Source organism: Thermobia domestica, chromosome 2, assembly GCF_964235325.1.
Source record: "Thermobia domestica chromosome 2, izTheDome1.hap1.1, whole genome shotgun sequence".
Classification (NCBI taxonomy): Eukaryota; Metazoa; Arthropoda; class Insecta; order Zygentoma; family Lepismatidae; genus Thermobia; species Thermobia domestica.
In genome coordinates, this window is record NC_137455.1 from 171,424,667 (window position 1) to 171,451,517 (window position 26,851).

General features: G+C 35.6%; 1 protein-coding gene across 5 annotated transcripts in view; it reads right to left on the minus strand.

The window, feature by feature from the left end:
* The window catches only part of LOC145677210 (uncharacterized), a 331,567-nt gene that overhangs the window by 285,904 nt on the left and 18,812 nt on the right, over window positions 1–26,851 (minus strand). For all 5 annotated transcript variants that reach the window (XR_014129705.1, XR_014129706.1, XR_014129699.1 and 2 more), the window contains exons 3-5: window positions 25,876–26,483; window positions 12,263–12,898; window positions 1,968–2,219 (exon numbers count right to left, since the gene is read on the minus strand). Coding sequence is in view for 2 of the 5 variants with exons in the window: in XM_081747820.1 (XP_081603946.1) it covers window positions 1,968–2,219; window positions 12,263–12,898; window positions 25,876–26,483 (1,496 nt within the window). In the remaining 3 variants the exon portion in view is untranslated. The remainder of the gene's footprint in view (window positions 1–1,967; window positions 2,220–12,262; window positions 12,899–25,875; window positions 26,484–26,851) is intronic.

The following is a 26,851-nucleotide window of genomic DNA, read 5'->3' on the forward strand; positions in this document are numbered from 1 at the left end:
TACTCTTGACCTATCACAATTTAAAATTTTTCCTTTTCATAAATATAAGTCTCTTATATTAATATCAATATCTATCTATCTATATCTATATCTATCTATCTACCAATCTATCTATTAAATATATCAAACTTCAGCCGTCATCCTTAAGAAGAGCGCCTTATGGTTGTAGTCTTAGTCCAATTTCTTGACTCTGTTCTACCTTCTCCCCTCAAATTAATCGTTTTAGTGCATTTTACAAAACCATTGTCCCAGTATATATATTGTTTCTTGAATATATATATTGAATTATATATATTGAATTATATATTGAACTATTGTTCCTTTGTGGTACATCCATAAAAATTGGTATGTGAAGCAATGAAGTAGTCCACTACAGAATAGTAACCTGTATGTGTACTTGTTGTTTATAGAGGAAGAGGGGTCAAATTTGGCTAATTTACATTTAGTTTCAGAACGGTTCCATATAAGGCAAGATATATTTTACTGAAGTGTCTAGAAGCATAATTCTTGTTCGTATACATGATGTGTGCAGCAAAAATGATTTGCATATGAACGTGGTACTTTCGTGGGAGAGGGGAGAGAATGTCTAATTCAATTAATGTTTTTCTGCGCATTTTTTGAATACTTTCTACATGAAACGAATTCATTACGCAATGGCAGCAATGGCTACCATTTCTTATATTATTGTCACAAGTATGTGGCCCACACATTAGCATCATTTTGTCAGCGCAAGTGACTACAAGAGTTGCCAGGGCCCCGCGAAGTCAATATTTTCATATTTTTTAATGGTTTTATGTCTGTTCGTTTCTACAAATATGGCGGGAATTTCACGAATGTGGCGGGCGTCTAAAGGTTAATTGTGTTGTTATGCCGTAGACACTAATCATTGTTAGCTATCCATGTTGCAGATAGAGATGTATCTTGAAAACTGTTTAGTTAAAAAATGTCATTTGCTCCTTGTAGGCTAGTCACTGCTCTTTTCCATGAGTTGTATTGTATTTGTCAGAGTATTTCTTCTAGTTTATGATGTGAGAACTGTTCATTATTATGGAAATGATACTGACCAAAAAATATTCAAGTTTTGAATTTATGAATTTGGATCTTATAATAGTGTATAGTGTGTTTAACCTAAGTTATTCTTGGAAATTAAGAAATGTTTAAATACTTCACTTGAATTTCTGTTGGTTTAGTTATACGCACATTGATGTACAGAATTTCGTTCAGTAATTGCTGTTATAATAAGAATATAACTCTGCTTGTAATTTACTTCATGCACAAATCCTGCGGAGGATGGGTTGTTTGTTAGAAAATTAAATTAGCTTCTTCAATCTGATATTTTAGTTGTTTTAAACATGTCCAACCACCATCGAAAAAAAAAAAAAACACGTTTAAAACAATTTGTTTAGAACGTTTAAAACAAACTGAATAAAACAACAGCCCTCGTTTAAAATATGTTTTAAACACTTGCTTTAAACATTTTGTTTTAAACATATCAACCTTGTAACGAATACGTAAACATGCCTCCATTTTTCAATATCAACGTAGGGTCTGGTCAAGAAAATATTCCTGTAGTTACTTTTCCTTTTTTTAAGAAAAAACAAAAACCAAAACTTGAAATTTTGGCATTTATATGTAAAGAGGATAGCTGTGAAAAGGAAAGCTAAAATCCGTAAGTGAATACTAATAAAAACTTTCATGGTTATACTCTGTTATCAATGGCTAAATGATATGATAATGGATAAATTACATCGGTCGAATAGCGGTGCGTTTGTCTTTAATAAACTATCCATGATGCGCGCTAAGATTTATTATGCGCAAGAGACAATTACTCTATCATTAAGCTCCCATGGTCTCCCCAATAGCATTAATAATCAAATCACACCTTTTACTATATAAAAAGAATCACGCAATCATTACTGTTTGCAATGAAAACTTGATTAAAATTATTGATAAAAACTCATAATTACCTTAGCTTCATCATCTTCCTCTGCCTCCACTTGCTCTTCTTTTTCTTTGTGTCCCTCTTCCTTTCCTTCCTGCTCTTCCGTGCCTTCTTCCTCTTCCTTTTCTTCTTCCTCTTTCTTTTCCTTCTCATCATCTGAAGAATCATTGCTTTCATCATCAGTGTCCGCTTCAACATTATGAACTTTATACGTCTGTGTTTCGTAATCATAAGCATAATACGTACCACTATCTCCATCGTAATATAAACCGAGCTCCTGCAATTACAACAAAAGCAAAAGTTTTACTACCAAAAGGAACCTTTAAGTAATATACGAGTACATATTACCTTAATAAATGTTCATCGATCGATTACAGTATAAGCGAAAATGTATAAAGGGCAGTCCAAGAGAATTTCCTCTTATAATGTGACTCATTGTTTAATAGGGATTAACTTTTCCTTTGTGTTTTCTAACTGATACGGAAATTTAGCACAACCGCAATATAATGCCAAATAATTCTGTGATTATACAGAGCGTTGAAAAAGTCTCTATACACCTGAACTGTCACATATTCAAAGCAACGAGAAAATTATTTTACACAAAATTTATTATATTTTATGGCATAAAAGCACTATGTACAGGGCGTAGCATATACACACACATTTTCACAGCAAATGTTGGAAATGACCCCATGAGCCTCCAAACATGTTTGCACACGTTTCTTCTTGTTCTCAAATACTCTCACAAGTTGTTCATGTGGAATGCTATGAGCAAAATCTCGAATAGCTGTTTCGAGTTCTTGTAGCGTGTGGGGGTTCCCTTTATAAACACAATTCTTTGCATAACCCCAGAAGTAAAAATCCGGAGGAGACAAGTCAGGAGACCGAGGTGACCACAATCCCTTTGAAATTATTCGATCTCCAAAAACCTCTTGCAGCAATATCATGGATTGGCGAGCTGTATGTGCTGTAGCGCCATCTTGTTGTATCCAAGCATTACGAATTTCGTCTTCCGTTAGTTCTCCCATGAACAGGTGAATAATTTCACAATAACGAGTTGAATCTATTGTTTGTCTGAAAAATATGGGGCCGACTACTCTTCTTCTGGATATTGCAATCCACACCCCTACCTCCTGGTCATGCAGAGAAACTTCATGTATGACATGTGGGTTTTCTGCACACTACAAACGTGAGTTCTGGGCATTGACGTAACCTGATAAATGGAACCAGGCCTCATCAGTAAAAAAAAAAAAAAAATCAAAACATCGTCAGACTTGTCTCACCTTATACGGGATAAGATGCAGGTTCTTACGAACCGCCTTTTGTGCCGTACCAACACTTATTGCTTCTTCCTGGGCAAGTTCTCGAAGTGGTTTATGGAGGCTACGTTGCATTGCATCCGATATGTGTTGCATTTTTTCTTCATCGAGCACTGACGGTCTACCACTTCGATCATAGTCCATTACCGTTCCAATGTCTCTGAATTTATCGATCAGTGCCCTTACAGTGTGATGATTCGGAACAGGTGTATCCGGAAACCTAGCTGCAAATTTATCTTTGACTGTCTGTTTGTTTCAGAGACCGCTAACTAGATGCAACAATCACTTCAACATCACTTTGCCGGCTGGAATCTAAGAAAGGAACTTCATGCAAGGCGAACCTTCGCATAAAATTTTATTTCATGTGACTTTGAATGCGACTTTGACTTGTCACGATTCAGGTGTATAGAGACTTTTTGAACGCTCTGTATTATTTAAAACAGCTCAATGTAATTAAAACAGAAAAAATGAATTGCCTTTTAAACTAGCAATTCGGTAAAACAAATGAAGGAATAAGAAAATTCGTTTTTATATGGGAAATGTATTCTCATACACCATGTTCGTGCTTTTTATATCCAATGTTTCAAAGGAACATACAGTAATAGTAACATTAGCCAATGATGATTAGTTTTTGCACATTTTCATTCCGCTTTTGCGTTTAGTTCCATGGGTTCATAGCACGACAATAGATGGCCTCTAGAAATTATTATTTGTTCTAAGACGCTGCTTTTCAGTACATTTATTTTCGTGAATCAGTTTCTTTATTTACATTGAATATCTTATTTAGAAATAATCAGATATGTCATGCAGACATTTAATCTTAGAATTTAAACATTTACCTAATATACTGCCATAGAAAAGCCATTTATCATGTAGAAGTATAATTTCTTTCAAAAAGTGAAATTCTTTATTCTCTCGTGCACTCTGCTTGATTGCTCTAGCTCGAAATCTAACTCAAATTAGTTTGTGCTTATCGCGCCATGTTTCAGCCTTTGCTTCCGTTCTACGCACAACAAGAATACGTTTATGACCACTGGCGCAAATCCCGGGGAGATGAGGGGGACAAGTCCTCTCCAATCTTGGAACTGGGGGGACTCCCCCCCCCATAATCCGATTTGAAAAGTGTTTTGGGGGGATTTTGTGTCCGACTGCCACAAAAGAAAGTGAGATGAAATTGATTTCTCTTGGCTTGTCCGTTTCACCTTAATGATGTAAAGGTTTGAAACTTCATTACATTAAATTTGTCATTAATTATTATTAGTCTATTTTCAACTATTTAATTCCTATAATGCTATTGAGCCTCATCATTTTGCACAAATAAGAGTATTGTTGCGTCATACATAATTGATTTTCTTTCTTTATAGTTTTGGGAAAGTCATTATTTATGTTATTATAAAACAAATGTCCTAAAGTTTTAATGTGGAACATTGTGGATGCCTAAGTAAAAACATACCGTAAGACGGTTACTTTGAATCAGATGTAAGGGATTTTAAAGAAATCGCATGTAACTTACAAAAGTAATGATTTAGAACACTGTATATAATAGCATGCGTTAGTAAACATTTAGTATGACCATGGTTATTGAAATAAGAACTTTGGTGCAAAGTTAACCCATAGGTGAGGATACTTTGCACAACATACAAAAAAAGTAAGTTCAACATACGAACATAATGTTTCTGTGCAATATTTTCCCTCCAGTGTTTGTACATTTCACTTCCTACACAAAACCGTACTTAGCAGGGTGGAAAAAAATCATGATATTTTAAATAAAAATCATTTTTGTTGATTTTTTTGATTTAAATCGATTTTTTTGATTTAAATCAAATCTTTCTCCTGGTATAATACAAGTCGCGAATTGAAGATAAAGCGTTAGGAATTAGTATTAAATGCTAATTATGCCATTTAAGTGAAAGTATTGGGGTTGAATTTTGAATTATCCCCAATCGTTAACCTATATCAATCCCAAACAATGTTTCTTAACCCTTTTAAATTATGGCTCTTTTTAAAGGTAAATTATAGACTTTCAGTCAAGCAGCTACATCAACATCCCTGTTTATTCTGGGATCATGGTACATACATCACTCTCTTTAGAATAGAACAGCTTTTGAAACGGTAACATTCACATTTCCTTATCATGTCCCTGAAGCGGGAAATTTTGAGAGTAATCGGCATTTTTTTAAACTTTTTTTTTTTAATTTGGTCCCCTCTGGATACCTCTGTGTTACAGCACGGATCTCAAAATCAACTGGGAAATGCTAAGGGGTGTACTAAATGTGTGTACAAAATTTCAAGCTTCTCTTTTGAGTAGTAAGAGTGAGGAAACTATTTAACAATGAGCTAAGAACATTTCCACAATGCCCCAGATGACCCGGATTTAATATAAAAATTTCCTCAGACATCCCTATTTATTCTAAGACTAGCAGCGTTCACCCCGCTTCGCTGGGGTCACCCCGGAACGCAATAAACTTTGTTACTTAGATAATTTTTACTTTTTCGCTTTCAAGTGATATGATAAAAACCATAGAAGATTGCAGTAAATGTTAACATTATATCGCCTGTCATTTATGTTAACCCGCCGAGTGACACGGTCATGTGGGTTGCATATAAGTACGGTTAGATTTAGCTATGATGAGCTAACAAAGGATTTCTACGTTATGGACACTTGAATGGTCAATTATCTCAAGACACTGGTAATTGAAAATTAAAGTGATATGATAAAAACCATCTAGGGTCCAAATCTTAATAACCCCCCAAAAATGAAAGAAATTGGTTCAGCCGTATTAGCGTGATGAGCTAACAAAGGATTTGTACGTTCTCTTTTATATATATAGATCATGATTTGTACATTATTCTCTTCAGAATAAAACAAATTTTCAAACAGTACCCTTCAAATGTCTCCATCATGTATCTGGGGCGGATAAATCACGAAAAAAGGAATTTTCTGTTAAAAAATGTCTTTTTTTAAAAAAATTTTACCTCTGTGGACCCCTTCCCCTGTTTTAAGACAGAGATCTGAAACAAATCTGAAAAATACTGAGGGGTGCACTGAGTAAATGTGCAAAATTTCAATCTTGTAGGTGCAAAAGTAAGCCCGTGAAAAATAATATTCCCCAAATACCCCAGATTCCCGTATAAAACAGGATCTCAGGTAACAGTTTCCTGAGACATCCCTATTTATCCTAGGAGCATAGTATGTACATCATTTTCTTCAGAATAGAACAGCCTTTCAAACGGTACAATTCATATGTCTTCATCTGAGACGGGAAAATCACGAAAAAAGCTATTTTTTGTTAAAAATATCCTTTTTTAAACATTTTTGCCCCTCTGGACCCCGCTGTTTCCACGTAGAGATCTGAAAACATCTGAAAATTATTAAGGGGTGCACTGAACGAGTGTGCAAAATTTCAGTCTTCTGAATGCAAAATGTAACCCGCCAAATAATAATAATAATAATAATACCCATAACAAAAATATCTTTTTAAATTTATCACATCACACACTATGCCTCAACGCAGAAAGGCGTTGCAGGGTAGGCAAAAACCATGGTTTTTATTGAAAAAAAAATCATTTTTTTTTTTTGTTTAAACCTGGTTTTTTGGTTTAAACCAGTTTTTTTTTTTAATTAAATAATTTACTCTATGCATTTATATCACATATGAACAAAAATAAGTTTGTTTCACTTTGGTGTTATTATGCAACAACCGGGTTGTGCTGGAACGGATCACATAAGCTTAAAGCGGAGTCCAAACCGTTTCTCGTCTCTTACATCCGAAACAAATTGTCCTCCATTTGAACTTGAAAACTGGACTAATTGGCCACAAATGCAATACGTCTGCCGACTCACTCACGAAGGACTCCTGATACGTTGTACTGATTTTTACATACTTTTAATATAATTGTCTAATTGTCAAGAGTCATTTCAGAAGGACAAAAAGATAAACAGTTGCACAATTGAAACCATTATACAGAATTACATATGGACAGTTTCAAAATACTGCAGAGTACAGAACTAATTTAGTCCAAATTAGTTCACTACGACTTTGATTAGTCCAAGTTAAAGAAATACAACGACGTAATTTTCATATCAGTAAGAAAAGTGAATAAAAATAAGAATTATTTGAGTCGACTTTGGCTCTGACCCATTTATACATAAATAGATACCAAAGATATTTCTGATTTCAGTAAATGCCTCTCGGGGGATTTGTATGACCCCCTTCCCCAAAGTACGATATTTTGATGTATATTATCAATAGTAAACATTACTAAAACGATACAATATTTAGAATTTTCCTTTGATTGCAATTGCATAACAATAATAACAAACTATTAAAAAAATCACAAAAGAAACATTCATAACCTTACAAAAAGTTGCTTTTGTAGTATAGGGCTAATTTCTTTGAGTAATGAATGGGGAATTTAAATTTGAATATAATAGGAATAATATGCGGGAGTGACATGCGATAACCCACTAATGTGTGTGTTGAAGATTTTACGAAAACTTACACTTTTACAAACATTTTTCGTTTTTTGCATGGTTTAAACCAGCCAACCCTGCGTGAAAGCATATGTAACGTGTTCTAAAATGCCTCCAGCCTTACAGAAAACGAAGTAAAATGCCTTATTGGTACTTTTTTAATCGAATAATTAAGATTCTACCATATCACCTAAAAATAGGTGATATAATTTAAAACGTCAAGCATTAAGGAAAAAGTACAGCAACATTTATCAAAAAGACACTTTTTTTTCACAAAAGTTACTGATATTTGGCAGGGGCTTATTTTTAAAAACTCAGAACCAGCTTGCGGCATGAAATACATAAATTTCGCCTAAAGTTATAAAATTAACAAAAAAATTGGAGAGGGGATAGGACCCCTCTAAATACGCCCTATTATCTGAGGACAAACAAACAGACACGCACAAAAAAGAATTTTCGTCTTAAATGTCAATGGTGATTTCCCCGTTGGAATAGTTAACGATTTTAAAACCCAAACCCAATGTTACGAAAAGAAGAAGGAAGGATTGCTCCGTTACCAGTTCAAAACGGGATTTTCCCTAATCATCCTCTGCATGACACTTGTTTTCATACTATACTGTACATTTGAGTCTCATTGTATTATGATTATTAACTTCCATAATCGAAATAACAGAACAGAAACGGGATTTTACTTATCTTCATTTTAAATTAATTTATTTAGGAATTCGATTTAAATCAACGATTTTTATTTAAAAAATCAAGTGATTTAAATCTTGATTTAAATCAGACTGATTTAAATCAATCCACCCTGGTACTTAGTCTACAAATATTTATATTAGAATGATGGTATCGATATCGGTACTTAGTATGAATTACCGATATTTGTAAAGAAAATTAGGTCTTTGTATTTTCTACTAACGGCACAGGAACTACATTCTGATAGTTTATCACATGTTCCACAAAAATGCGAACTCAGGAACAGAAAAAAAAAATCCCGGGAACTGATTTGCCTTGGTTGCTCTTTATGTCCAAGAATATCATCTCAACCGTAGTCAGTGGAAAATTTACTGGGTTTGGGGCTTTAAGGCTGAGGCCCACCCAAATTACAGGATTTCTGTTTAAACATCTAATGTTAGTCATTCCTATTCGTATAAGCTTCAAGGTCCCCCCTCTTCCTAAAAGTTTAGTGATTTCTAAAAACCAAAACAAAAAAGTCTTTCTGAATGAAGCCCCTATCAAACTATTTTTCTGGGTCCGCCACTGTTCGTAATTTATTTTCCAAGAAGAAATCCATTCCGGCATCTACTTAAATAGGAAATTTGCCTAAAATCAGAAGGCAGGAGGTATTAGTATTAATAATTTCCTATCTACCCGGTGACAAGTAGCCCCGATTAGATGCTAAAACAGCCTTTTCCCAGTTTTATTTTTTCCCAGTTTTAAAACGTTTCACATTTCAATTTCAACTATTGCTTCAAAGTCCAGTAGTATTCTACGAAACTGACTTAACTTTGACGAAAATTCTTGTAGGTGGTATCTTTCAAAATTTATCGGTCTTTATAACTGCTTTCCAAACCTCTACAACAAATCCTCCGGGTGATTAAACTGATGTTAACTGTCAACATTATACGCAAAATACAGTTAGATGTTCTATCTTACGGTGGCAGTTGAATATTTCTCTTTACAGTTCATGATTTTACCGACAGAAGACTATGCAACTCCTTTGGTGTTTTGTGCAATTTACCCCTACAATGCAAAGTAACCCCGTCTTAAGGTGCCAATTATAAATATGCATGTATTGAAATTTCAGAATGTGTTGTTTACAAACTGGTTTGTAATATATATATATATGGGGGGAACGGTCTTACCCGTCCCCCTCAATGTTGAAGACAGATTTGCGCCGCTGTTTATGACTTTAGTCTTTGCAGACAATGTAAATACCTTTTCTCCTTAAAGTACGAACGTCAATGAAAGTGATATAATGAAGTCCCACGTTGTCCCAAGTGTTAAATTTGTCCAAAAATTCAAATGACTCACCCGTTGTCCTGTGATGATAAGATTGACAACGTCGAATTCATTTTCATATATTGAAAGTGGGAAAAAAAATAGAAATGCCATTCAGAATTTTTTCTTTCACCGTATATGGAGAGATTATTTTTCAGCTATCTGAAAACAATATCTCCACAATTACTTGACGTTATATTGTCTTAGTGCTGAAGTTTCAAATCAGACAGAAAATAGAGAGAAAAAGTTATATTTGAACAAAATCACAGCAAAGAATATTTGCGAAACATTTTTTCATCCCTCGAGAGAACTAGTATGTTTGACAATCTGTACTAAAAGCAACAAGAAATTACCATTCGAATCATTAAAAAAAAAAACTGGTTCTCAATACATCAAAATATAATTTAATTATTAATAATTTACACACTTTCTCTATTAATGCAGTGAAATACTGTTTGTTACTTATATATATATATATTGAAGGCAATAATGTCGAATATACTTTTGAAAGTTATCTTATTAAGTCATTTGCCCCTGTAAATATGAAGGATTTTCATGACTCTCTCTATTGATGAAAGATAAAGACAAAACCATACAATTAAATATAGTATTCGAGAAACATATACAACTGATTTTTTCCCAACACTTAATATTTTTACTACACGTAAAATTACATTGAATTTCGAAAAGTGCATTTCTCTATTAAACTGAAAATTATCAGACAATTATTTTCTTCTTTGGAATATTTGTAGATATTATTCCCTTGACACTTGTATTATTACCCAAAGTGTCATACAATGAAACATTGCTACTACGTAAAAAGCGTGAAGGGGTAACTACCCATGACAGGGCGTTATCAACCTGAAGTACAGCCTTCCTCCTGTCGATCAAAGTCGAGATGTCTATCGTATAACATCACGGACCGCTGTAATTCAGCGTAAAGTTCCTATCCATAGCACTGCCGTCTGCAACGAGTTCCTGGAACTAACTGGGCCATCAATATTCAAGCGTATACACAACATGGGCTTTCTTTCAAATCTTGCTTTTTGGACTGTCAGCAATATTCTTGCCCTGGTCGTAACCACTGATGGCCACCGACAGAATATCATAGAAAACCCCATTTTTTTAATCACCTCTAATCATCCAAACATCAAAACTTGTCAAGAGAATTCTGTAGCAATTGTTAATAAAGAGTGGTTCGTCTCTCGGCTTGTGGTGTCAACTCTGAGATTGTCTACAAACCTCAGTTGATAAAGATGATACATCGTGCTTTAGGATAATAACTTTTGTGTTGTTAATTGCACTGTACCAATTCTGTTGTGTTGTACTCGTGCGTGTACCGATCGTTAACACTCTGCTCCTGTTCAATCCCGGAAATTTCTGTTCATGGCAACTGATCTCCGGGCTCAAAGTTTTTTTTTTAACACGCGTTACGCCTAACTGGAATCACGTAAATCAGTATTGGGCTCTCCGAATATTAGCAATTCCCTCTCTTTCCAGAGCAAAGATTTTCTATGTAGCTTTTGTAGCTTTTTACACCTTAGCAGTATACGAATACTCACTTGGTCGAGCTCCATGTGTGACCAACTCAGTTTGATGTAATGCGGAAACAGGTGTTGTGGTGCTGTCTATATAATAGTAACTGACATGCGCTCGTCATGCAACTTACGGCTACACTTGATGCTTCCCGTAGCAGAAACAACACTATACGATCGGAACGATTCAAAAACAAACGAGCTTATGACTCACCCTAATACAAGCTATTAGAAAAGTTATACACATCAAAACATTTTACAATTATGCGGGAAAAAATCTGTTATCAAAGCTTGATTTTATTTGTGCACTAGCAGCGTTCACCCCGCTTCGCTGCGGTCACCCCGGAACGCAATAAACTTTGTTACTTAGATAATTTTTACTTTTTCGCTTTCAAGTGATTTATAGCGCCTGTTAGTTATGTTAACCCGCCGAGTCACAGGGTCATGCGGGTTGCATATAAATACGTTTATTTTTATACCTATGATGAACTAATAACAAAGGATTTCTACGTATGGACACCTGAATGGTCAATTATCTCAAGACACTGGTAATTGAAAATTAAAGTGATATGATAAAAACCATCTAGGGTCCACATCCTAACAACCCCCCAAAAATGAAAGAAATCGGTTCAGCCGTATTAGCGTGATGAGCGGACAAAGGATTTTTTGTACGTATTTACACCTGATTGGTCAATTATCTCAAGACACTGGTAATTGAAAATTAAAGTGATATGATAAAAACCATCTAGGGTCCAAATCCTAACAACCCCCCAAAAATGAAAGAAATCGGTTCAGCCGTATTAGCGTGATGAGCGGACAAAGGATTTTGTGCGTTCTCTTTTATATATATAGATTACGATGGTAAACAATACTACAAAGATTTAATTAGATTTTGACCTTAATAACAAATTCAAGAACATTCATTTATAGGTATTCATACACATACTACTACTCATACTCATATTACTACTGAAAACAAATAAATACGTACTGGATCATAGTAGTATCCTGATTTGTAATCGTAATACATTCCTGAAGTTTCTTCATATGCAAACTGCGACAGATCCGGCCCCGTATTGTTGTTTTGTGTGGATGGCATTACAGGAGTTACAGGTGTCGCAGATGCCACTGGTTGTTGAATAGGTGTGATGGCTTGCGGTGCCCGAACACCAACAGGAACTCCAGTTGACTGATTAACAACTGGAACACGTGGCTGTACTTGATGAATAGGTGTGACGACTTGTGGAGCGCGAACACCAATAGGAACTCCCGTTGACTGATTAACAACTGGAACACGTAGTTGTACTGGCTGCTGAATTGGTGTGACGATTTGTGGAGTGCGAACACCAACAGGAACTCCAGTTAACCGATTAACAACTTGAATACGTGGTTGATTAACTGGTAACGCTGATGGCGGAACAGCTGTATTATATACTCCATGCACCGGAAGTTGAGGTATTGGCCCTTGTGGTGTAGGTGCTGGTGCATGACTTTGTTGTAAAAGTGAAGTTTTTCCTTGAGATGAAAGGTACAGACACCATTTTACCCACGCAGCTCGAACGTCGGATTCCTGGGTTTGTGTCGTAGCGTCAATTGGTGGTTCAGGAGCAAATATTTCTTCTTTTACCTGCATAAATAAATAATAGTTTGTAAAACAAAGCATATCACACTTCAGAAAAGTGAGTAATACACTGGAGGAAATGCATTTTAAGAACATACTATCAATTCAAACTAATTTTAAAACACAGAATAAGTGTTTGTAGAGTATACTGAGTTAATTTGAAGGTTTCAGCACTCCGTAGAGAGTAGGATAATTATAGTGTTTGTAGAGGATAATCATATGTAGAGAATATATATTGACACTAAAAGTTTATTAAAATATATATCTAGAAAGAAACAAAGGGTAAGGACCACCGTACTAAACTTTCTTGCTTCCATTTATGTCAAATTAAAAAAATGAAATGAAATCTTGGAGTTTTACGTCCCACGGTTATGCCGGTTAGGCTAAAGGAGACGGTGATTATGAGAGATGAGTGAAATGGTGGAATGAAGAAAGTGGGAGGAAACGGGAGAACCCCGAGAAAACCCACGAGCACGGTGTTTGTCCACCACAAAGTTCACTTGGCGGGGGCTGGGATCGAACCCGCGACCCCGCTCTACCACTGAGCCACCGCGCCCCCCTATGTCAAATTAAATCAAGTCATGCTGAGGTTATTACTAACACCTTTATTTACGAAATATCCACAAAATTATAATAAACGTTTTCGGAAGATTTCGAAGAAAACTTACCCTCAGGACATTTGTTTCGTAACATACAGGGAGACGCAAGGACTGAGGAAGCGAAAGCAAACGAGTGGCATCATGTAAAAGCGCTGAATGCGCAGGAGAGAGGGTTCTATTCGAAGTTAAGTGTATATTATGTGTAGAACATATGATGTATGAAGTGCTTCTCTTATGGAACAACATATAGTAATTATATCATCCATGTTATTTCTATCTTATTGCTATAAATAGCAGATTTTCTGCTTGTATAACGAAGAACCCTAAAACATATTCTTTCCTTGTAAAGTAATATATTTTATCCTAAAAATCTCCATTTGTGTACCGGATCGTTCTCAATCTGATTTTAAATATTTTTAGTTATTAAATCATCACACAGTTATATTTGTAATTTCCCTGATGATGAGCGTGAGTTGAGCGCGCTTCTTTTCCAATATTTAAGTTAGAACATGAGGTAACGCACTATTTACATTTTGAGTTTGAGCTGAGCTAAGCTTACAATGATAACATGCATTTACGTCTTTGATCTTATTTAATATTCAGGGCAAAAAATGATAGTTTAGCTGGTAATAGCTAAAAATTAGAAGAAGAAATGTTATTTAAAAAACTAAAGAATAATCTTGATTTGTATATAATTTATTTTTCTGTCACTAGATGTAAATGTTCGTTGATTCGTCGTTCACAGTAATCCGGTTGTTATGGTAACAGTTTTCGTTACCAGGGATTTGTTCAAAATTAATTAACATAATATAATTCAACAGGACGCCATATAATCTAGAAGTGCATTGAATTGCTGTGAAGCAAACAATAATTACAGAGGTTGTTCAGTCTACGTTTGACCGATTTGGTTCCTTCTCCCTCCCAGGCAGAATGGACTCACCCGACCTGGCTCGTGGCGTCCTGCAGTGTTGTGCAGTGTCTTCCTGGGAACGGAGTTGTTTTTCCGCGCGGACGACAATAACGCGCAAAATAGGACCATTGTTGTGAGTGCTGTGTTAAATTTGTTTCCAAGTGTGTGGGTTTCCGCTCTGTGACCAAAATGCCGCTCAAAACTAAGCCGGTTTTGGGAAGGCTATGCTGCGGCTCTTTATGACGCCCACTTTCGTGTTTCTGTCATTAGAAAACAGTGCAAGAAGAATGGTTGCAACATCAGTTTAAGTGGAATAAAAAATGTTATTAAAAAGTACAAGGGCAACGAAGCTCCAACATTTGGATCACCAACGAAGTTGCCTAGAAAGTGGGAATGCACCAAGGCCATCTCCACCATGCAGAGGAAACTTCGCAAAATGGCAATGCAAGAAAATCCGCTAACATAAAGATGTATGGCTAATCGTCTTGACGTGTCTGGGGACTGTGAGCCAGACGTCACACCATCAACTTAAGCTGGAAAAAGTCATGGAAGCTCGCGGTCATCTTCTCACGGATGCCCACCAAAAGGGACGAAAGTGTAACGCCCGGAAGCTGTACGAACGGCATCTGGCAAAACGAAGGTGGATGTACGTCGTAACGTCAAGGACTTCAGAAGGTGGGTCCGTGTCTGTAAAGAATCCTTCCCAAAAGGGTTCATGGTCGTTACTGGCTACTGTTCACGAGGTAAACTGAAGATTCGTAGGGTGGCGAAGAACTGCAAAATAAATTCGCAGTATTTTCAGGAGCAGACCATGCGGCCGATCTACAAGCATGAGATTCCAACAATGTACCGAAATGACACCAATCTAGTGCGCATTCACATGGACAAGACCTCATCACATACCTCACGATCGTCCCTCGCATTCTACAGGGAGATGGAGGAGGCAAGTGGTATACAGGTGATACCTTTCAATGAGGTACCTGTTAAATCTCCAGATGCAAGTCCTATGGACTATTGTAGATTTGGATTGCTGAAGTGGGCTTTGGGAAAACGGCGTGTGACAATTGTGGAAGGACTTTGGAAAGTTGTGCAACGGGAATGGGACAAGATTCCTCTCCCAGTTCTTCAGAGAAGTCTATTACAGTGGAAATTACGTTATCGGGCTATTGTTAGGAACCAAGGGAAACACATCGAGCACTTACGAACCTGGCGCCATGGATTCTTCTAAATTTTTCGAAATTGGCCAAATGTAGACTGAACAACCTCTGTATTTTGAAATATAGTGCATTTAAGTGATCGAAAATAGTGTGTAATCATTAAATATTCATTGTAGTAAATAACAACAATATTTTATATGAGTACGAGGGCAAGTCAAGAAAGACTTGGACTGATTTTCTTCCCGGCATTTCTGTTAACGCTGGAGCTTCATAGTTTGGCATACAAGTAGGGTGGGTCTTGCTGTGCATATATATAAAATGTTGTTAAGGAATCATTGCATGTTTGGTAACCACGACTTTTTATTGCAGGTGATGTTCTGCGCCGCCTCTAGAAGTCGCCTGTAGAAGAAATGGAGTCATTACGAGATGAACAATTTGCAGCTATACGGTTCTGCTATCGCCTGGGGAAAAGTGCAACAGAAACTCTAGGAATGTTGAGAGCAGCCTACAAAGATGACGCTCTGCCACGAAGTACCGTGTTCTGGTGGTTCAAAGAGTTTAAAGAGGGCCGAATGACAATCACGAAAGCTGGTGGACCAGGTGTATCAGCGTCAGCTGTTACTGAGGTGAACATTAACACGGCAGCAGTCATTGTTAGAGAAGATCACCGCATCAGTATCGACGATCTGGCAGCCGCACTACGCATATCTCATGGTAGTGCCTTCAAAATTTTGCATGACCACCTCCACATGAGCCGAGTGTGTGCGCGATGGATTCCGCGACTCCTGACACCAGAGCAGAAGGCCGTTCGAGTGGAGACTTCCAGGGAGCTGTTGCAAAGGTTTGAGGATGGTGGAGACGCCTACCACACCGTGCGACTTTTTTCTATTCCCTGCCCTAAAATCCAGACTGCGTGGACGCCGCTTCTCCGATAATTCCGAGGCTCTGAAGGCATCGGAGGCGGTTTTGAAGAACCTCTCAAAGAATGGCCTGCGACACGTCTTTGAGGACTGGAAGACTCGAATGAAAAAGTGCATTCAAATGGGCGGGGACTACTTTGAAAAGGATCATGTGCCTGTTGCTGAGTAATAATAAATTGCCTAGAAAAAAAATCAGTCCAAGTCTTTCTTGACTATCCCTCGTATATACTACGATAAATCTTTAAATACGTTAAATATACGAACTATGGCATATTATCATCTTATATTTTATGATGGTTCCGCCCAGGAATACTTGTGACAGCTCTGAAGAATAGTAAGGACTATCCATAACGGATTGCATACTACTGAGAAATCAGCGAAAGATTTACAAGGCAAAAAGGATAAAACTTATGCAAGAAAGCATATCAGATGAAGATTCTTCTGAAATTCCTAACTTGAACCTGCAGCCCTTCACGCAGCAGATTATAACTACTTGATTGTAAAATGAATCAGATGGGAAATAAATTAGAACGTTTAGAGCAATCTCAGATGGTGTCGCAGAGTCAAATAAACTCTAAATTGGAACAACAAAATGCCAAATTACAACACCAAATGATAAATTGGAACGATTTAAGCAATCTCATAACACTAACCTACAGTAATTATCATTGAGTCTGAAAAATAAATTTGATGGAATGGAAGCACGAATAGATGCTAATTCCACCCAAATCTCAGAGTTACAAAAGGAAGTTTTGGATCTTAAGAACAAGTTAATGACCAGTAGTGAGAACAACGTGGACCTTCCAACCAAAGAAGTTGTCACTCCTGAATCACCTCCAGCAGTTTCCAGGCACAGATATGAAGATGGAAGTCCATCAGAGAATACAGCACGGGTAGATACCACTTCGGATCCAGAGAGTCAGAACGAGGAGGAAAAACCGATATGTAATTCTACTAACGTAAAATCTAGAAAATTAAGATCTATAAAATCTAGTCATGTTAATCTTTAAATATACAGGTAAAATTTAGTGGTCGTGTAGATGATATTCCGACTAGTACTTTTATACAAAAATTTGAAGAATGTGATTTGATATGTACTGATAAGTTTAATTTACTTAAGATCTTGCCTCATGTTTTATTCATACCCTGCTCAGTTAGATATAAAGCTATTAAAAGTGACTTACGTAATTACGAAGATTTTAAGATTATTTTCATTGCTAATTTTGTAAATGACTTTATATTGGCAAATAGGGACGCACAAGTTAGAAACAGGAGATTTTATTCTAAAGTAGATAAAAGCATTATGTGGACTTTGTTATCAGGTTTTAGAAACAACAGCCAAATCTAGTTAACAGATTTCGTAACAATATGAATCGGATAGATGGTAGTAATTTTTATAACTGAGGACAAACAAGAAATGAAGTGAATTCTCCTCGCAACTCTACGCAAGAGTATGCAGTTCAAGGCGATTTAACTGATGTGACATGAAGTTATACTTTAACTGACGATTGCTGGCGGGGAGCACATTAAAATTATGTCAGCAACTGAAACTTAATGTCGTGAACTTACAAATGTAGAAACTAGTGACGACCTTTAAACTCTCATGTTGATTGGCAGTTAACTCAATTGGCCTATGAAAAGCAAATGGTTACTTTAGTTCCCCAAGAACTGTCATCTAAAATCAACATAAATAATGTTGACTCCTCTGATAGAACAATTTGAACAATCTAAATAAAGTAATTTTCTTATTTTCTATTAATGATTGTGTGTTTCTTTTCCTTCAATGGTTGTTCTCATTTATTGTGAAGCTAATTTTGTTTCATGACATACGAATTACGTTTTTTTAATTTTATGATAGCTGCGCCCGAACGGAAGAACATTGTTATGTTGTATTTCAACTTATATTGGCTCTAACAACAATAACTATAATCAATTATTAAGAAAAGAGTTCATTTAGGAACCTAATTAAATAACTAAATTATCAAATTTTGAATTTGCCTTCTCTTCTAAGATTGACTAAAATGAAATGCAATGAATTATTATGAAATGAAATATAGTAATAGACAAAGTCAGAAAGACACTTGACTTCCTTGGCGTTATAGTGCCGTTCATGGTGATAGGAATCCTACAAATATGTGGTTTTTAAGCATCTTTAAGTTTAACATGTGACGCCTCAAACATAAAGTAGGTCTAACATTAATTTTGGACCAAGTAGGAGCATAATTTTAGATGATTAAATAATCAAGTACGTCTGTAGCGTTTTTAGTACACTATAATGTCGATTCTCTCAAATACTTTTCGGGAAATTTATTTGGAGCCTACGTCAGAGAAAACTCATGTAGATTATTCTCCTCATCAAGCGGTGACTGATCTTCAAGATATTTTGAAATAATGTTGCACATTATAAATATATAGAACAGGAGGGTAGACTACCACCCTCAGCTCTTGTATTTTATATTCTAGTCTAGATTGGGAAGTAATTTAATTTTCCCATTGAATTTCTTACACTTGCGGGTGTTTTTTATACTAATTTTTGACGGAATATCCCTTTTGGGTCATTCCATGTCACTTCAATCACTACACATCACCACACTGACAGTAATCTTCAGGGAATTTTGGCAGAAGCTTTTTGTTTACTAGCAAGGGAACAGTAAAATTTTAGATATTTTGGCTCCAGTGTTGATAAGTTGCAGCCCATTCAAGTTTATCAGTTATCTACAATAAGTGTGATTACTAATAGGTACAACGCGTAACAAACATAATCATAGAAAATGGGTAAGATGGCTATGGCATGATTTTTGCTCATTATGTTCAGTATTATGTATTAACTGCTATTTGTGTAATTAGGTAATTAATTATTAAAATATAAATGCTAGAATACTTGTAACAAATAGTTGAAAAATGAGTGAATACATAATGTACAAAAAATATGCTGTATCATCAAAATTGTTTATATATATATATATATATATATATATATATATATATATATATATATATATATATATATATATATATATATATATAAGATAGATTTTAAATAAAGTAATATCTTTATTCGAGAAAGAATTCCTTTGGAGAAATGATATATATCTGCGAAAATAATGACTCTTTTTACACTACAGGATGCCTCAAAAATCTTTCAAAACTCTCGTATTTTGAAAATACAAAGCAATTCGTGTGAAATCTGGTAATGAGAAATGGTAGTGGAGGAGGTCCCAACTTGTAGAGAGCATGCTGACCATGACCACCTTGAAATCCGCCAACTTGAGTACAAGTTCGAAATTTCAAATGAGAAGAGGAGTATGTGCCATAACACCGTCGTGAATTTAGGAATCCAAATGTGTAATTCTTTCTTTCACATTTTGTATGGCTTGCACGTTATGAAAAACTTTGAAAGTCATCTACAATGGCACGTTACAGCACATATTCTAAGAGGTCTATCCACAATCGTAGTCGCCGTATTCACTCCAACTGCACATGCAAAAGAATGTACCGCGAATGTGGTCCACACATGTGCTTAATGCATTGTTATAGGTGCTTTATATCACGGAGTTTCTCAGCATACACCATCTGCTTTAGATGGCACCACACAGAAATCAAAGAATGTGAGGTCTGATCATCTGAATGACCATTCTGCGAGACACTTCCCTGGCATCGAGCCATTACCGCACACCAACGCCACTGTGTGCTAAAGAAGGAAAGTTGCCTTCTGGATTTAGAAAGGAAGGAAACACGTGTTGCTAGGGAAGCATCACGTACTGTTGCAAAGTTAAGGTAGTGTCACTGAAAAATGGACCAATGATGCGGGTGTTCTATTAACCAACCCATACCAATACCTCTGCGGGGCTAAGTTCCTTATTCGAATCAACCCACTTCCGATTACTGTCACACACACGTACCGATAATGATGGGGATTGACCTCCCAATTCAAACAGAAATAGATCTCGTTGCTGAATAGTATGCTACGTGTAAACAAGGTATTCAGTTCGAGTTGGTTCGTAGCCCAAGTACAGAACTCTACTCGTAGACTCTTATTTAGTATATGTTACATGTGCAGCTTACAAGAATGTTAGTGATCAGTATGCAATATTCGGACAATGGAAGACTAGCGAATACACTTCCCAGTAAGAGATGACGAGTATTGCGTTGGGTATTCTTCACAAATGATTCCAGAATCGTCGTGCGTATTCTTACTGATGGTAGTCTTTGGTCGCCCATTACGTGCCCTATCTTCCACAGTGCTAGTTTCTCGGAATTGGGCAATTACGAACGCGACCTTGCTGTGTTATACTGAATGTCTGTCTGGGTGTTGTCTGTTGTAGTTCTCTGAAATGTCTTTGGAACCATGTGTGATCTCTATTTTTGTCAGAAGGGTCTTAAATCATCTGCAACAGTAAGAGATTGTAAGTAACAATGAGACTTTCAATGTTCATAACGTACAGCAATACAACATATGAAAGAGACAATTTCACTTTTGGATTCTAAGCTCATACCGGTGTAACTTAATATGTAACAGGTTCCCCTTTCCATTTGAAATTTCGAACTTGTGCTTAAAATGGTAGCCATAGTCTCTATGTACCCTATAAGTTGTGCACCACCACCATCCCTCTCTATTATCATCTTCTGTTAACAGATTTCACATTTTCTCTGAGGTTTAGAAATAAAAGGGTGTACAGACTTTTGAAAATTAAAAATTCAGGTTTGAAAGAGTATAATAGCATTCGTAAAATCTCATTTGTATAACTCCCTCCATAGTGAAAAGAAAAAGAATCTAATATTGCACACTTCATACTTTGTAAAGGTGATAAGGTTACAATTATTACAATAAGATGTCCATATCTCAACATGAAATTTGATATTTGTACTTTTGATTTAAAGTAGTTAAACAAGTTTTTTCAGCATTTTTCTATGCTGTACATGTAATGGAAGAAAAAGGTGTTTTGGTGGTTCGTTAAGACTCCCATATGAGGTGTTCGAATTTTGTGCAAGACTTCCGAGTTCAGACGAATTTCATATGATGTGGTAGGATAGGAGGAACAAAAAAAATGCCTGCAGTAACACGTGGATCATTTGCTAGTTTGTCTTGTAACTGAATTTTAAATGCACTGAAGGATTAAAACTTAGCATATGTATTACTAGAAAATGCAAATACCCAATGTAGAATTGATTTTTTTTTTTTTCACCATCTGTCCTTTCTCCAAAATAATATTTCTTGTACTTATTTCTTATAACGTTAGGTACTTAATGTGCAAATATAAACAAATTTTAAGATGGACCAATTCCTTATAGTGGGGAAATTATTAGTGATTAAAATTTAGGGTATCTATATCTATACTATTATCTAAAAAGAGTAGAAATGAGTGACTCACTATGCCCCAAGTCATACTACTGTAGATAGAAACGTGGAAATTTTACAGAATACTTATTTTATCACAAAATCGAGGGATAAGGAAGGTTCTTTTTGGAAATACTTAAAAAAAAAAAAAAAAAAAACTGCTCATTAACAAGGTTATACATTTCAGCGTTTTTGAAAAATTCCACTCCTAAGGGGGAAAACAGGACCATTTCTTAAAATACTCAAATTTCTTTTTGTTTATTCACAAAGAGCCGAATGTAGAGATTCGCTCAAGTTGCAGATGTGAAATTCGGTAAACAAGCTCTTAAAAATAAGAGCACATGGTTCAGCGTTTTTGAATATTCCGCCTAAGGGAAGAAAGGGGACAATTTCTATAACATTGAAATGTCCTTATTCACAAAGTGCCAAATATAGGAATTTGCTTAATATATAGTTGAGTTAAGTTTAACTACCCTTTCAGCAGCGAGGCTATATGAGACGAGACCTACTGATTAACTGGAATCCGAACCACATGAGCTCCCGCCGGAAATCGAACCCTTTCAGCATCGAGGCTACATGAGACGGGAACTACTGATTAACGTAAGCTCTCGCCGGGAATCGAATTTGGGTCTCCCACGCGAAAGACGCGTACGCTAACCGCTTAGCCACGAAGGAGCTCTGGGAATTTTCCTAAGATGGACATGTGAAATTTGGTATATAAACTTCTACATAAAAAATAATGGAAAATGTGTTTCAGCGTTTTAGGTCATTTCCGTAATACCCACATTTCTCTTTCTATATTGAAAGTGTTCAATGTGAGAATTCGCTTAAATTGGAGAGTGAAAATCGGTATATAAACTCTTAATATGAAATAAGAGAATACGTGTTTCAGCATTTTTGAAAATACTGCTCCTAAGGGAAAAAGGAGGCAATTTCTATAACATTGATATTTCTCTTTGTTTATTCACTAAGTGCCAAATGTAACGATTCACTTAATTTGGAGATGTGATTCTTTTTTCTTATTTGTTTGTTTATTTATTTGAGTTCAGCATCCCTTTCAGCAGTGAAGCTATACAAGACGTGGACCACCAGCTTAACGTGGGATTCGAACCACATCCGCTCCAATCGGGAATCGAGTCCGGGTTTCCCGCGCCACAGGTGCTTACGCTAGTCATACAGTCATGAGAGAGTTTCTTAGAGATGTGGAATTTGTTAAATGAATTCTTAAACAAAAGTAATGGGACAAGTGTTTCAGCCTTTTCGAAAATTCCGCTCCTGAGAGAGGAAAAGGGACACTCTCTACTATATGAAAGCGTGAAAGTGGCTTACCCATTGATGCCCAAGCGATATTAATATATATCTAGAAACATAAGATTTGGACAGAAAATTCCTTTTGTTAGGAAAGCCATAAATAAGAAAATATTTTTTTGAAATACAGTTGACTCCCAATTTGTTGGGTAACAGAGGGGAGATATTCATGGTAAAATCAAAATCACGGTTAGTCCAAAGGCAGAAAAAGAGATAAATAACCACTATACAATGAATAGAAAAATGCTACATAACAATTTACCTGTACTGTATTTTTCAGAAACTATAGGAATTTGAACTGCAGCCAGGTAGTTAAAAAAAAAAAAAAAGTTTGGCAAAGGGGAAATACCTGAAAAGTTGTCAACCCGAATCAAATTCCATGTCTGTTCTCTTTTTCTCTAGCGCGCCTGCTGATGATTTTTGCGATAGATGTATATCTTTTTATTTATTTATTTATTTATTATTATTATTATTATTATTGAGACAACCAGTTAAGACATCCCCGGTAAATCGGGAATCAACTGTACGTTTAATGAGGGAAGTAAAGAGGATTCCAATATTTTGTCCAGAATAGAGTATCTCATGAATTTCTGAAATTACTACCGTTATTGAAATGCATATCCTACGTGGAAAGGGAGTTTAAATACATTCGTTAACCTGTTCTCCCTGTGCGAAGAACGGATATTTCAGCTAGAATGACTATTAAAATAAACTAAAAATTATAACATAATATCTCACAGTAATAGCCCAAAATCTGTAATAATCAACGCTTATTTTGACATATAACCCATGTTTCTGAGTATAATATTTCAAATTCTACACTGAGTTTCATTTATGAGTTGCTGAAAACTTATTGTGGCATGACATTTATATATTTTGTAATGACTGCTACACAGGAACAGCGCAAATTATACTTGAAATATTTTAGTGGTGTTTACAGTTTGAGTAAATAAACATGTTCACAAAATCTGCTAAGATGATGGGTGACATTTTTTCTTTTTAAATACATTGGTTGGATTGACATAGAATGACCTTTTCCTCTATACCACATTCATGACAATATTACGATCAAACACATCGAAGATTAGTCACTATTAGAAAACCTAATCCACTAACTGAAAGAAGGCAACTTGACAAATAACTCCATAATTATACGAAGTATATATACACGTTAACCACTACATTATGTATAGCATAGAACATTTCGTTTTATGTTCTTGGAAAAAATAATTTTGAAATAGATATGAAACACATTTAACCATAGATTAAAGAACAGTGTCTTTCAATTGTTTAGTTTTCCCTTTTCGCATACATAGCTTGCCCAACAAGGCTCAAACTGACCTTATACATAGACCTGAACAGATGTAAACTGAATTCATAATTCAAATTTCCCTACTTTTGACTTCTACATTGAAGTTCTTCACATAGGCAATCTAGTCCAAGGAAGCTCTGTAAAATCTCGTTATAACGAATACTACTACATTTTTAGCATTGACGGCTGTAACATCTCTAAGTGTATGATTAGTATAACTTTATATAACTACATTTGGTGCATATATTGCGGAACGCTCTGTTTTATTATTTTGGATAATATGTTCCAATCCTTGTATCACGTGCCCGTTCTTTGCACGCGAACAATAACGTTTATAGAAAATAGTTAAAAATATAAATACTGTTTCATGCAAGTTCAATGATACTGGAGTTGCCATAAATTCTCACACAATTGTTCCTAAATAACTTCTCACTGCACCACGACCAAGTAAAATCATTTTCACGAAACTTCAAAGCAGTGATTATTTCACTCATGATTATTTCTGTGAATTACTTTAAATAAATTAAATTTTTAAATGAGTTTCTTAACTGTACTGTCCCAACTTTTATCCAGATTCCATTATTGCCAGACTTACTGCATTTTAGAACAATGTTATTTGATATATGTAACTTCAAAATTATATTTCTCGTATATTTCAAATTCCATATAATTCAATGTTTTTACCACAACAGACACAGAAGACCCATTGAAGATTGCAGGTTCCCACCCCTATTCTAGCCGTACCGCGTCGCTTCTCAAAAGAAGGGATTTTCTATTTGTTTTTATACTTACGTACAGAAGCAAATAGACTAAGAGAAAAAAATGCACGTCCGAACCACGAATTGAACCTGAGTCTTCAACTTACCATTGTGATGGGTTAACTGTTACGTTTACCAATCCATTACGTGAACAGTCGAATACTTTATCACTCTTTTAACATTTTATTATGCTATTTATCTGGAGAACGCGGTCCAATCGTATATTTTTTACTCTTTGTATATCATTGTATATCTCGATTTGTTGTTGCTTAATGGCACGTTCTGTTCCTAATTCCACCGTACTTACAGATAATATAAATATAGAATCCTTCGTGTTCACGAAATATGTGAATCCAGAACCGAAAAAAGAATTACCTAACAAAGTTTGTAACTGCTGCTTCTTTTATGTTTAATTTTATGGTATTTTATAATTTAAAATATCAACAAAAAAAAAAAAGTTTTACTACTTAACTTTTCAATTCTAGAATTTGAAGGTAATCAAAACGTATTTCGAAACTTCTTCACATTTACCAAACCTAAATTGATCTCCTACAGGATTAAATTTACTTTTTTTCCTCTACTGAATCCTATTCCTTTCACAATAATGTATCACTTACGCATTCACTTCACCCACGACCATCACAATCTTAACTAAAACTTAATGTATGTAATGACACTTACTTTACAAACACACTTTCTGCTTCTTAAAAGAGTGTACAAGTGTTGCGCTCTTGTATGCTGATTGCGCACATATTTCATTAAATTATCAACAAATACTTTAACTTCTGGCAACTGATCCAAATAATCTTCACAATCTCTTTGGTTATGTAGCAATTCGTCGAAGTCATCACGGTTATTCCCAAATTTCACTTCATTTAATTGCACTATCTCTTCCTCCAAAAATTCACTATCAAACGATACACCCATTAGTTCCCATTCTTCAAGTGTAGCTAAGCTGCAGAAGTCGGCTTTAATTATTGGAGGCAAGGACTTATCACCATAGTTTTTATTTCCTTTCTTAGAGTCCTCTTCGCTTTCATTATCGGTATCACTATTACTATCCCTTTCACTGTTAACACTGAACTTTGTGCTACTACAACTGAGATCCTCAGGAGGTGGAATAAACTTGTCTTCTTTTCCGGAATTTTCTTTATTTGATTCAGAAGGAGACTTTTCCTTTTGTCGTATTTCATTATCTGTAAGTGTTTCATTTGTGTCACCCGTGTTTCTTTCACTGTTTGTGGTTAATGAGGGTGAAATCTCTACGCCTGAACCATTTGTTACAGCATCTGAAAAAAAAAAAAAAAAATGAATATACTAAACACGAAAGCAAAAAACAAGGGAGCACAATAAAAAGCTATACACTCTATATTAAATAAACAATCTACATGTTTTTCAACCAATTCAAATACAATATCAACAAAATACGAACTGTACAGGGCAATTCAAAGTTCCCTCTAGATTTCCAGGAATCACTGGCTCAGCAACCAAAATATATTTCAGAAAAAGAAGTACTATCCAAACGCCGAACAAATCTGTACCAGTTTCTTACCCATGTAACGGCTGTAAAAACAAAACGACTCCTAAAAGTCTACAGGAGGAAACTGCATAAATCACATTAACCAAATGAACGTGTTTCACCACTGTACGAAGATTT